The 12,046-nt window shown below is 43.4% G+C and overlaps 1 protein-coding gene across 2 annotated transcripts in view; it reads right to left on the reverse strand.

The window, feature by feature from the left end:
• CPZ (carboxypeptidase Z) overlaps positions 1-12,046 on the reverse strand; it is a 34,652-nt gene that overhangs the window by 19,394 nt on the left and 3,212 nt on the right. For both annotated transcript variants that reach the window (XM_031060097.1, XM_005424737.2), the window contains exons 2-4: positions 2,822-2,845; positions 1,546-1,920; positions 408-620 (exon numbers count right to left, since the gene is read on the reverse strand). In XM_031060097.1, coding sequence (XP_030915957.1) covers positions 408-620; positions 1,546-1,920; positions 2,822-2,845 — 612 coding nt within the window. The remainder of the gene's footprint in view (positions 1-407; positions 621-1,545; positions 1,921-2,821; positions 2,846-12,046) is intronic.

The raw sequence follows: 12,046 nt of genomic DNA on the forward strand, positions 1-12,046 counted from the left end.
ATGTCCTTCTCTATCTGAGGCCTTCTCAGAAGACTTGTATATTTTAGGATGTGAAGGACAGTGAGGAAGTGATAGATGATAGGAAGGGCAAGTCAATGTATCCCACATTTGTGCATTGGGTGCAAATAAATAACAATGATATCACTGCAACCATATACAGTGATACAAGGTACAGCATTACCAAGTATGGTCCTGCACAGAGCCCATAACAGTAAGAAATTGCTGCTGGGTTGTAATTGCTACAAGGAATCATCAACTATCAGTGCAACACAGGAACTCAAGGGAGGAGAAATGTTTTGGAGTCAATGCTTTTTACAGTTTGAGATATGTCCCAGTAACAGGGCCTGTTTTCACTTGGACAATCTGGTCTCCCCTGCAGCAGCCTGCCCATCACTGATCAAACTCACGCAGCTCGTGGTGTCCGGGCTTGGTTGAAAACTCAATCACAAAAAGATCCTTCCCCTCAAAGCTGCGGCCGATGCTGTAAGTGGTGGCAATGTGGGAGCACCTCGAGGCAGTCTTCTTCAGCGTGCTCACCATCTGGGAATAGGAGTGGTGTTTGAACTGAATAAAAGTTGCTGGCAAGTCTGAAGGCAAATCTTCCTCAGCATCTACTTCTCCTACAATGAAAAATCATTAGAATGTTTAAAACCATAGTGCTCAGAGGATTGTAAGAAAAATTGTAATTTTTTTTCAAATTATCTTTATAAGTAAAAGAATTATAGAAAATAAAGCTGCAATCAAAACCTTAAATGTATGTAGTACATCCTACACTTTATTGTGACATATTGTTTTTTTTTAAATCCTACTAATGCATATGCACACTAACAAATATTTGTTCAATCTCCAGTTAAATTTGACCTTTGGCATGCTAGCTCATTTCAGTAACAAATTGTACAGATTTTTCGCTTTAAATTTGGTGAATCTTTTTTTTAAGAGATTCATCTGTCTTCAGCTATCTGTATCTTCATCCAAACAAACATCTGTGAGAATCATTAATGAGAATATTTTAATGAGCTGTTAAGCTTGACAGGCAGTCATAGATTTATAAGTGCACTAAAGTTTCAGTTTTTAAATAAAATACTTCAAATATATAGACAGCTATCACACAGGATGGGGATCATCTAAATGCATCCAAATACCTTGCTCTGAGCTGCCTGTCTAGTGATGCTCTTTTTAAATGAGGGGGAGAAATAGATAATTCTTCAGAACAGTTTAATTAAGTCTTTAAAAGAGGTTGAACAAAATTAATGACACATTACAGATCTCTGCAAAGACAGCAGGCTGAGATGACAAGTGAAGAGATTTTGTGCCATGGATAAGTCAAGCTGAGTGTCAGGAGACCCTCCCCATGCAGACAAGGTGTGCCAGCAGACCCTTCCTTCCTTCCTTCCTTCCTTCCTTCCTTCCTTCCTTCCTTCCTTCCTTCCTTCCTTCCGCCACTTCCTTCCGCCACTTCCTTCCGCCACTTCCTTCCGCCACTTCCTTCCGCCACTTCCTTCCGCCACTTCCTTCCGCCACTTCCTTCCGCCACTTCCTTCCCACCTCTCAGCTTGGCCAGCGGGTCGAAGCACCCCTCTTCCTCCCCAGCAAAGAAGCGGTCACAGTCTAAGAAGTAGGGCCAGGCCATGTCTATTGCATCAAAGGCAGGGAGGCAATTCTTTTTGAGGTTTTCACAGACGTGCCTGCAGGGCTTTATGACTTTGTCCTTTTCACACTGTGGGGCCAGCACTGAGCAGCCCAGGAGCCTCAGGTCGGGGTTGCATTCTCCCTGGAGCAGGTTGTGCAGCACGCTGATGAGCAGGTACTCGGAGCTGTACTCAATCACTTCTCGAGACTTCTGATCCAGAAAGTTGGGATACACCATTTGAGTGTAGGCAACATCAGTACAAGAACTCAGGGCAATATCCACGCATTTTGCTGTGAAAAGGAGATGAACACAGGAAAAATAACTTTCTTCACTGATATTCTGAGTAGACAAAGAGAACATAACAAATACCATTTCAAGTGAACTTATTTCTTTAGGTGTCAAGTAGGCTGGGAATAGTTTGCAAACTGAATTGCACATTTAAAACCACTTATAGAAAGATGATGAGAAGCATGCTTGGTTCTGGAGATACAAACTGAGTTTAGGAATTTGACCAGAGAATTTTTAAGAAAGGTGGGAATTTGCTGCTGAGAAAATGAATAAAAGTGTATCTGTGATATGACTCTCTCCCCTGCCCTTGAACAGTCATATGGATTCCCTTAGTAGGTGTGAGATCCTATAAGTTTTCTTCTTTAGTGGGGAATGTACCACTAAGTTACCTCTTTTCTCTGCTTGGCCCCACAAAATTTGTACAGTTTAATATCTCTGAAACTACAGACCCTCCACGAAGTTTGATTGAAATTGCCCAGAGATGAAAAGTCATTCTGGTGCTTATCTCACAGGCAAACAGACCCAGAATATGATTACATGTATATTCTCATAAACCCAATACATTTTAATGAATCAGGTTAGGAGGTCTTAGGAAAGATAAGTGTTGATAACACCCTCAATCCACTTAGAAGTGGAAAAGAGTAATAGAAAGACATCTCTTCATAAAATTACTGGCTGTTAAAGTAATGGGTCTACATTTGAGTGTCCTTCTCTTGGTAATGATTCTGGCTGGTAAGAAACACTGTTGTCAGAGCAGCAAAATACAGCAATGCATGAAAGAGCACATTTCTCTTGTCAGAAAGCCCACTGTAGCACCAAAATGAGTATACTTGTCAGGAAATTATGAAGGAATACTTATTTTTTTGAGGTTCTCCAAGAACAGCAAGGAAAGACACTTCATACCTTTCTGTACAGTTTGACATTGACCTGTAAATAAAGAGGAAAAGAAAAATGATTACAGAGTGGGTACATATGGTTCCTCCCTTGTGTTAGGAGTTGTCTGATCTGGTATCTGCTGCAGCTCAGACTGAGCCATACCAGCCATAGGAACCAATCAGGAACCAGCACATATTCCCAGCAGGCACATATCACAGAATCACAGAATAGGCTGAGTTGAGAAACCCCATTGCCCTTCATCCACACACAGTTAGGTGCTTAGGAAATTTCACTAATCAAAACCTAGGTATTTTTTAATCTGGTTAGTCTAAAAGGCCATATGAGTCCTATAAATATCAAGGTGTTTTATCAATTTCCTCTAAAAGATATTTTTGTCCCTTATAATGCTGTGGATACCTTTCCTGCTAAAGCAATTCAGCCTTTGGTAGATATGAGGGGACTTTATTCCTTCTTCATCCTACTTAATAGTATCTCTAGCACTTGGGTTTTATCACACTTTTAATAATATCTTAAAGTTAATTATTTCCCTCCCCAACTACTCTCACAGGAAAGCTTTTCCAAAAGATCACTCTTCTAACGGCCAGAAATTGCCTTTTAATTTCCTGTTTAAAAGTATTTGTGGCCAGTTTATATCCATTGTTGTTGTGCCAGCATTGTCCTTTAGCTTAAGCAGCTCTCTCATTCCCTGGTGCATTCCTTCACACTGTGTTTGCAAAGAGCCAACAGATCTCTGCTTTCTGTTTACTAGGTCAAATAAATGCTCTCTTGATTTTGAAGGAGCATGGTTTGGTGACCATCAATTGCTCATCAATTGGTTCTTTTGCTCCTGTAGACAATAATTCAGTCCTGTCCTTCTCCAATACTGGCAGCTAAAGAAACCTATCTCTGCCAAAGTATTGGAGTTGGTTTCACCAGTGCCTCTTAGGAGCTAAATCACTCTGCCAGCCTGAACACCACCAGGTTCACCCTTCTTGTGGTGCATTGGGGATCTCTGCTGTTGCTATTTCCTCTTGCTCTCACTGGGGGGACAGGCATCCCAGCTTCTTGCTCAGTAAATTGAGGATTTATCCTCACAAGACCAAAGTCATTATGTTTTCCTTTTTTCCTGCTAAAGAGTTTGAACTTCTACTCCTGGCATATTTGTTTAAACGTAATCATCTGCATATGTGTTGCTAATGAGTTGATCACTCTTTAGCCAAAATAAAGTCATTGTAATGAGAACAAAATTAACCCTGGGATTTTATATTGGAGGGAGACATTTAATTGGAAATCAGTCTGGTTCTATATTATAGATTGTAATTGAGCCACATTACCTCATAAAATAAATGAGGCATCAGAACTAGCAGAAGTAGCCCATCCCCAACACCAACAAGTTCTGTTAAGCAGCAAGCTAGAAAAAATTATATCCATACAAACTCCTTTCCTGGCTCAGTACATCATGATAATTGCATTAAATAATACCTGGTTCATCAACAGTGATGAATCCATTATAGGATTTCATTGTTTCCCCTAGCTAGGCACAATCCCCTCTGTGAGTTAGTTATTAAGGTCAAGGCATTTCTAAAAAAGCTTCATCTCAGCCAGATACTGCACACAGTGCTACATCTGGGGATAATCAAGGAATAGCATTTTGTACAATGCCAGTTGAGAGAGAGAAAGAAATGATCTCTTGTTAGTAAGAGCTCCAGCAATTAATCCTGCTGATAAAATTGGATGTTACTGCCCCCTGAATCTGGATGGTCTTATATACTAACATCATCACACTCACATTTGAGAAACCTTGGACATAAGTCTAGAGTCAGCAAAACGTTCCTTACAGAGGGGAAAATGTAGTGTGGAGAGGACTGGCTTGAGTTTAGCCACATTCCAATGAGGAGAGTAGGAGGGTGACACTATCTCCATTTATCACCAGGGTTATTAGCAATGAATCCCCTTTGTTACCTTGAGGTAACAAAGATGAGAAATATTTGACACCTTTTTTTTTTCCTCTTTTGAGAAGAAAATTAATGTATTGTAGCTATTATTTTAGACTAGAGGGTTGTATGTGCTGGGTGCAGTTCTTTGTGGGTATTTGGGGAATGTGAATGGTTCTTCTACAACGGCTCACATTTCCTCAAAGGTAAGAGGCATTTCCCCCTCTGCTGGCTCCAGGACCAAGCTACAAATATCCTGATAGTTTCTGTCTCTGATCGGCAATGATCAAATAATGAAACTGAGGCACACACAGTCTCCCCAAACACTTTTGCTGTGCAGGAGTGCTATTACCCATCAATCAGTTTGAGATGTGGCACAGCCCTGTTCTCAATGGCATCTCAGAATTCTGCCTATTCAGCTGGAGCAAAAAGGTGTTCTGGCAACACACTGGAGCAAGCAGAGGAAAACAAAGGGAAAATGAAGCAGGCAGGGTCTGGATGTAGTGCTGCCTCTCCCTGCCCCAGCTCCCTGAACAGCAGCAGACTTGCTGCCTTTAGCAGATGCCTCTTTCTGCCCAGCTGGCCAGGAGAGGCATCAGGAAGCGATGGACTGCTGATGGAAGAGATGTGAAATTCCACTGATATGCTGTCCCAGGGTTCACCTGAGGACTGGCTCCTTTTGTGAGCAGGAGGAGATGTTAGCACAGGAGAGGGAAAGACAGCTCTGGTTCCAGACTGTGCTACATGTCATCCACACTTTGATATTTTTACCATATCTATATAGGGAGAAGAAATCTATTAAGCAACATGGCTAATGCTCATTAACAAAATGCTGACTGAAGAGGATAAATCTATTTTTCAGATGAGGCACCAAATCCATATAAATCTTTTCCATTGCAACTGAAATCATTCATCTCAGTATGTAATAAGCAGAGGTAATTCTGCAACACCCCTGCTTAGCGGGTAAAGCTTTTCCACGACCTGTGATCCAGGATGCCCCTTACAAACTCAAAGCTATCAAGACTCGCTCACTGATTAGCAAAAGCAGCTCCTTGCTGCTTGGTCCTAAACCTGGATCTGTCACCCTGTTCTTCTAAGTTCTTCTAAGTTCTTCTAAGCCTTCTGATGTTTACATTCTTGTAATGAACTTTCTCACATGCTTTTCTCTAAATAATTATTGTTTTGCATTCTTTTCTGGAGGAGGAGAAATTTGATGGACTGATGGTTTGTTGAGTGTCATTGGAGAGGCGGCACTGTCATCCTTCAAGCCACTGTCACTTTTGAAAATCTATAAATGCTGGAGTCAGAAATTAAACATCCTTCTTTTTACTTTGGAGATTCCAGTCTCTGCGTTGTTTTGTTTCGTGTCCTATAGTGACATGGATCTAAACCTAAATCTAGATCTAAGCTAAAATTAGATTTAAGCCTCACACTATTGCAGCATACTGTGGCATTTTCTCTCTGTCTCTTCTTACTAAAGACATTCATGTAACTTCTGGCCACCTCTCCCCATCATGCAAGCTGCTGTATGACCCAGGTATCAGCCACAGCTCTATCCTGTAAACAGCCAGGACTGAAACAGCTTGAGATTTCAGGTCATCAGGAGTCAGTATACATAAATCAAGAGAGAAAAGGTCTGGTTTATACCAAACCTTGCTTTATAGCCAGCCTTAAATATGTGTGCTGATGTGGTGTTTTGACTTTCCCAAAGTTTCCTAACACCAATGCTTACATATGTTTTGGAGGGTGCAGCTCTGCAGGGGCCAAGGATAATTCTGCAGGATGTGTGCTTACATAAATAAGTGTGGATACACGTAGCTGGGCCAGAGCCTGCCTGCCTGGAGAGCCAGCAGCAGGAAGCTCTCCAAGGCCAGCTCCAGGCTGTACGGTCTGTTCCTGCAACCTTGCACCCACTGGCCTGGGTCTCTGCACAGAGAAATCACCAGAAAATCCCCATCCCTGCCCATGACAGCTCGTTTTCTCTAAGCTCTGGCAATGCCAGAAGAGTTCAGGCACTCCCTGCTTCATTTTCATAAGAGAAATGACATGGGCTGATATACAAAGAGTTTCTCAGGTCTCCCAATTCACTTGTCAGGCTTCAATTGCTGCTTCTTCTGTGCTTGAAAGAATCTAAAATTTTTTTTTTTAGGTTTTTTTGTGTAAAGGTTTCCCCATGCTCAAAGGAAGACAGTGTCACCCCCTCTCAAAGTCCCATCCACCGACAGGTTGGTACAGAGGGACCTTTTTCTTCCTGACCCAGAACAGCCTTTTCAATTTTTTATGTTTATTTTTGTACTCTAACTATTCCACCACAGCTACAAAAGTCCTTTCAGTAGCACAGCTTCTATTTAAGATTATGGATAAAATAACTTATTGAAGAGGAGAAAAGCCATTTCAAGCTTTCTGAGCTCTCTCTATAAAATACGCTTCTGGTTTTAATTTGCAAAGGCAAGCTTGAAAATCTACAATGCAGCACATACATATTTTACTGCCAAGCTTACATTTTTTCCCCTTGATGATTCAGCACCAAAGGAAGCAAGCTGCTGTGATTAACCCTAACCCAGACAACAGAGCTCAACAACTACTTCTAGTACCATGGACTGGCCAGTTTCAAGAGCAAAGCCAACAGGAGACTTGTGCAATTGATGATCTGGAATAAGCCCAAGGGCAGGTTTTAAATCCGAAATATCTAAGTCATTCAGGGAGGCAGATTGGTAGGGGGGTGTGCTGGTCAGTACAGATCAAAATGGATCAGATAATTTATATTGTAAAGACCAGCATACACCCTCACAGCTTTCTGGCCTTCTTACAAATTTTTAAACTAGAAGAACATATGTATTAATTTTAGTCTGTTTATAGTGAAAGCCTCCACTTTCCACTTCCAAACAAAGCAGTTCAGTTGCTTATCACATTACTATTATTCTCCTGGCTGTTTCACATGGTTCATCAAGTCAGTCTTTCAGTGATATTCTGCCTTTTTCACAAAAAAGACAAAACTTAGTATCAGTAGCAAGATACAAACACTGGAAAAGCACCTTCAAATGGCAAAGCATAATCTTCCAGAGCAGCTCCTAGCTGCAGCAAAAGGACAAGGGCAGGAAAAATCCATTATATAACACTTACACGGATCAGATTCATCAGGAGAAGGGTGTGGAAGGAGTGGAGATGTAAGGGAACTAGGGGCAGAGTAATGAGAGAGCTGAGCAGCTTGGGCAGGGGGAGAATGGTTGAGCAGAAAGCCCTGAAGAGAAGGCAGCCACACACCCGAGGCACACATGCAGAGGCAGAAGTGGAGAAGATTCCCAGCCACAGAAAAGAAATTCCAGGAAAACTGGAGGAGAGAGGAGCTCCTGCAAAAAGCAGCCACATGGTTAACTCCATTTTCTGGATACATCAAATGTTTTGTGAGAAGAGGACTGAAGAGATGTTATTAACCCTCCAGCAATTGCAGTAACTGCCTGGGGGAGGGATGTGTTTGAAGCAGGCAGAAGCAGTGCCCAAGACCTCTGTGCAGCCCTCCTTTAACCCTGCTCCCTCACTTGAAGAAGCCTGAAAGCACCTGAAAGAGATTAATGCCTCCTCTGCCTTTATTTTGCAGAGCAAGATCACAGCAGGAAGATCCAAGCCGGTGTTCATTGCCTATCACCCTTTTTTCTAACCCACCTGCTGCCTGGCATTCGGTTAAACACCCATTTTTATTGAATTATGAAGGTGTGCCCACAGCTGACACTGCAATGACACTGCAATCAGCTCTTTCAGGATTGTTTCTCTCAGGACTGCTCTGGAGCCAGTGAGAAGGTGCTGCAGCTTTTCCATGGGTGATGTAAGGTCACAGCCTGCAGACCACAGGTCAAAATCTGTGCAGATGCACGCCAAGACCTGTCACATGGCAAGGGCACAAAGACAGCCTTAGCGGGCACCTGTAATCCTCCCTTGTTTCTGGTTGTTCAGATGCAATTTAAACATGTCTGCAGTTGTAGGTGGTGCCTAAAAGAACTGATGAAGAGTATTTTTATCTGTTTGTCTGTCCCCACCACTGCCTTGGTGCCTCTAGTGACTCTGGTATCACCCCACCTGTGTCTCTGGTTGTAAGTGTTGCTCCAAGGAGTCCTTCAGGAATTGAAAATCCTGAATATAAACATAATTCCCTAAACAAAACCTACTAAATGCCTTTTTCTGGCCTCAGTTGAGATCTTTTCCAAGTTGCAAGGGAAAAATTACCCATTGAGAGAACAAAATGCAACAAAGGTGATGACAACAAAGTGGTCCAGCAGTTGGCAAATTGTCTGAAGGTTTAGTGAGCTTCACACATGACAGGGCTGCTGCTGAACAAGGATTTCCTGTGCATCAGGATGGTCTGGAGACACATGGAAATCAACTCTCAGTGAAGAAAGAAGAAAAAAGCTCAAATCTGGGGATGATGGCATTAAAATTAGCTGGGGTAAGAAGGTGGAATAGGTCAGGAAATCTCTACAACTATCATCTCAAGGATCAGATTTTTTTGCCAGGTTGCCTGGAGAAGGATAAAAACACTTATCTATCAGGTAATCTGGGTCTGTGATGCCCCCATAGCTTTACTTGGTGACCATGCACTCCTTACAGCTCAGTTCCCATGGTTTAAGGATGTAGTACTCTCCACGTGCTTTGGCCAATAACCTACCACAGTTAGATGACTTCCTTTAAGCAAGCCCAACTCTGTTGAATGCCATGGGACAGAGAGGATCATGTCTGAAAAATTGAGGGTTTTATCTTTTCTGCCATAATCTTTCCAAAACATTTTCCAAAATATCATCCCATTCTCTTTAAACAGTGTATCCATCCCCCTAGATCAACTCTGTCTTTTCTTTAGTTTAGAAGTATGAGGACTATTATAATTAACACCACATCTGATTCTTCTGTAAGTAAAGTTTTAACCAAATGTGGTACTTTTATGTTATAAAAGATTGACAGTTAATTTAACAACCTTGACTTAAATATGTGCCTTAGTCTCATATTGTCTCCAAGATAAATGTATCCTATTATAACCCTAAAAATTGGGTGTCAATTATATCAGTAGAGTTAAAAGAGTATAAATTAAGGGATTGAAATTTCAGCTTTATTTTTGAAGTGGACAAAGTAACACCAAGTCCTAAACTCCATTGATCTGTGATAGCTGCATCCAACTAGGAGGATGTCCAAACAAGATTCAGCAGTGATAAAAACCCTGGGTCATAAAAGCCCAGCAAAGAGACCAGGACATGGCCCACCAGCTTCAAACACCTTGCTCACAACATGAGAGGTGATTTCTGATGGTACCTCCATGCCCAGCCCTGCATCTGGCAATAACACATGACATTCATCCAGCATTTGGCCCAGGCTTCAGAAGGGGTTGGCTCTCACAAGGCACCAGCAGCCCAAAGGGGACCATGGCAGCTGTCAGCCAGCCAGCATCCTCAAACACTGTGACTGTGTGAAGGGAGAGGTATTGTCTAGAAATGTTATAGGGGATCAACCATTAGTGTTATTAAGTCTTGCTAAAAGCCTAGCTGAGACTAAGAGCAGTGGGATTTTGTTCAGGTTTTGGCTACGTATGCACACCCCCACACTTTAGAGATGTCTGTACAAGTATTCTGAAGAAAACTTTGCCTTCACATTAAAATCATGTATAAATCATTTCAGCAGTATAAGGAAATACCTGTGTCTTTTATTTTCAATATAAACTTTTCCCTCTTTCTGACCCCATTTCCCATGTTAAAAGGAGCTGAAGGCCAGTGTTGCAAAAATAATAATTGTGTAGAAATCCTAGAGCCACTGGCAGGAATTCAGTAGAGCTCACATGATTCAGTGATGACAACTGGCTTCACAAAGAGCAGGAATTTCTCATCTTGTGAGTGAGCATGATGTAGATGCTAGTTGTGCATTTTTTTGTTTTGACACAACTTGGACACATGCATCTCAGTTCCAGCCAGTGAGATTCCAGCAGCCTGGGCTTTCCCACACGTGGCAGCACAGTCCTGTGGCCATGCTCCATGTCAGCACCTGCCAGTGCCAGCCACAGCAGGATGAGGCACCACCCCACTGAGGTGGGGGGAAGACCCCAGCCCACTGCCAGGTCACTCAGTGCAATCACAGGAGCAGCAGCAGCTGGAGAGGCTCTGCCTCTCTGTGTGCACAGGTTTCACCAGGAAACCAGCATGAGAAACATCCACAGCAGGTGAACAAATCTGCTCAGGTCCCGTGGACCAGGGCCATGTGAAGGTCATAGGAGGAAATAACTTTTACCTTTTTTTGCCTTTTATTTAGCAAAAACTGTGGCACATTGTGGAGTTTGGAGCTGCAAAGAAGAGGAGAAAGGTATAACATCTCTATGAGAACACACTTTTTCTGTCAGTCCTATTCAATGTTATAGCTCAAAGAAGAGCCAGTGCCACAAAATCTGTTCTGGGCTCCAGAATACATATTGTAATTGTCCCCTGCCCCCTGCCCTGGTGGTTTCTCACTCCTCATCTCCCTTCCTTGTACCTCCCCACTCTCTCATCTCCACTGGCTAGAGGAGGTCAGGATGGGACAATGTCTGTCTCAGGAGAAAGACAAAATGATGAAAGCAACAAGGTGTTTGGAAGAGGAGGAGGTGTGACAGGTGTGCCAACCAGCCACAATGGCTGAGAGAGCTCTCTGGCCGCTCTCCTACCTCCACAGCTTCAGGTTAAACAGCTCCACTCCTCTGGACTCCTGCCTGGAGAGTAGAAGGCTCAGGGGGACCTTCTCCTTCTCTAAAATTGCCTGAAGAGGCGTTGTAGTGAGGCTGGGGTCAGTCTCCTCCCAGGTAACAAGTAAAAGGACGAGAGGAAACAGCCTCAGGTTGCTCTAGGTGAGGTTTAGGTTGGATATTAGGAAAGATTTCTTCACAGAAAGGTTGTCAATCTTTGGAGTAGGCTGCCCTGAGGACTGGTTGAGTCAGCATGCCTGGAAGGATTTAGAAGATGTGTTAATGTGCTGCCCGGGAACCTGGTGTGGCGCTGAAACCCGGTGGTGCTGGGTTCATGGTTTAACTCGAGATCACAGCGGTTTCCAGTAGCAATTCCATGGTTCCATCTGCCAGCCTGTGCCCCTGCCCGAACAGCCTTCAGGCATTGGGGCAGGGCTCGGGAGGGCGGCAGAAGGCGCGGGAGGGCGGCAGAAGGCTCGGGCGAGGAGGGCGGCAGAAGGCTCGGGCGAGGAGGGCGGCAGAAGGCCCAGGAGGGCGGCAGAAGGCTCGGGCGAGGAGGGCGGCAGAAGGCTCGGGCGAGGAGGGCGGCAGAAGGCCCGGGAGGGCGGCAGAAGGCTCGGGCAGACCCCG

The sequence above is a fragment of the Geospiza fortis genome, unplaced genomic scaffold (assembly GCF_000277835.1).
Source record: "Geospiza fortis unplaced genomic scaffold, GeoFor_1.0 scaffold147, whole genome shotgun sequence".
NCBI classification, from domain to species: domain Eukaryota; kingdom Metazoa; phylum Chordata; class Aves; order Passeriformes; family Thraupidae; genus Geospiza; species Geospiza fortis.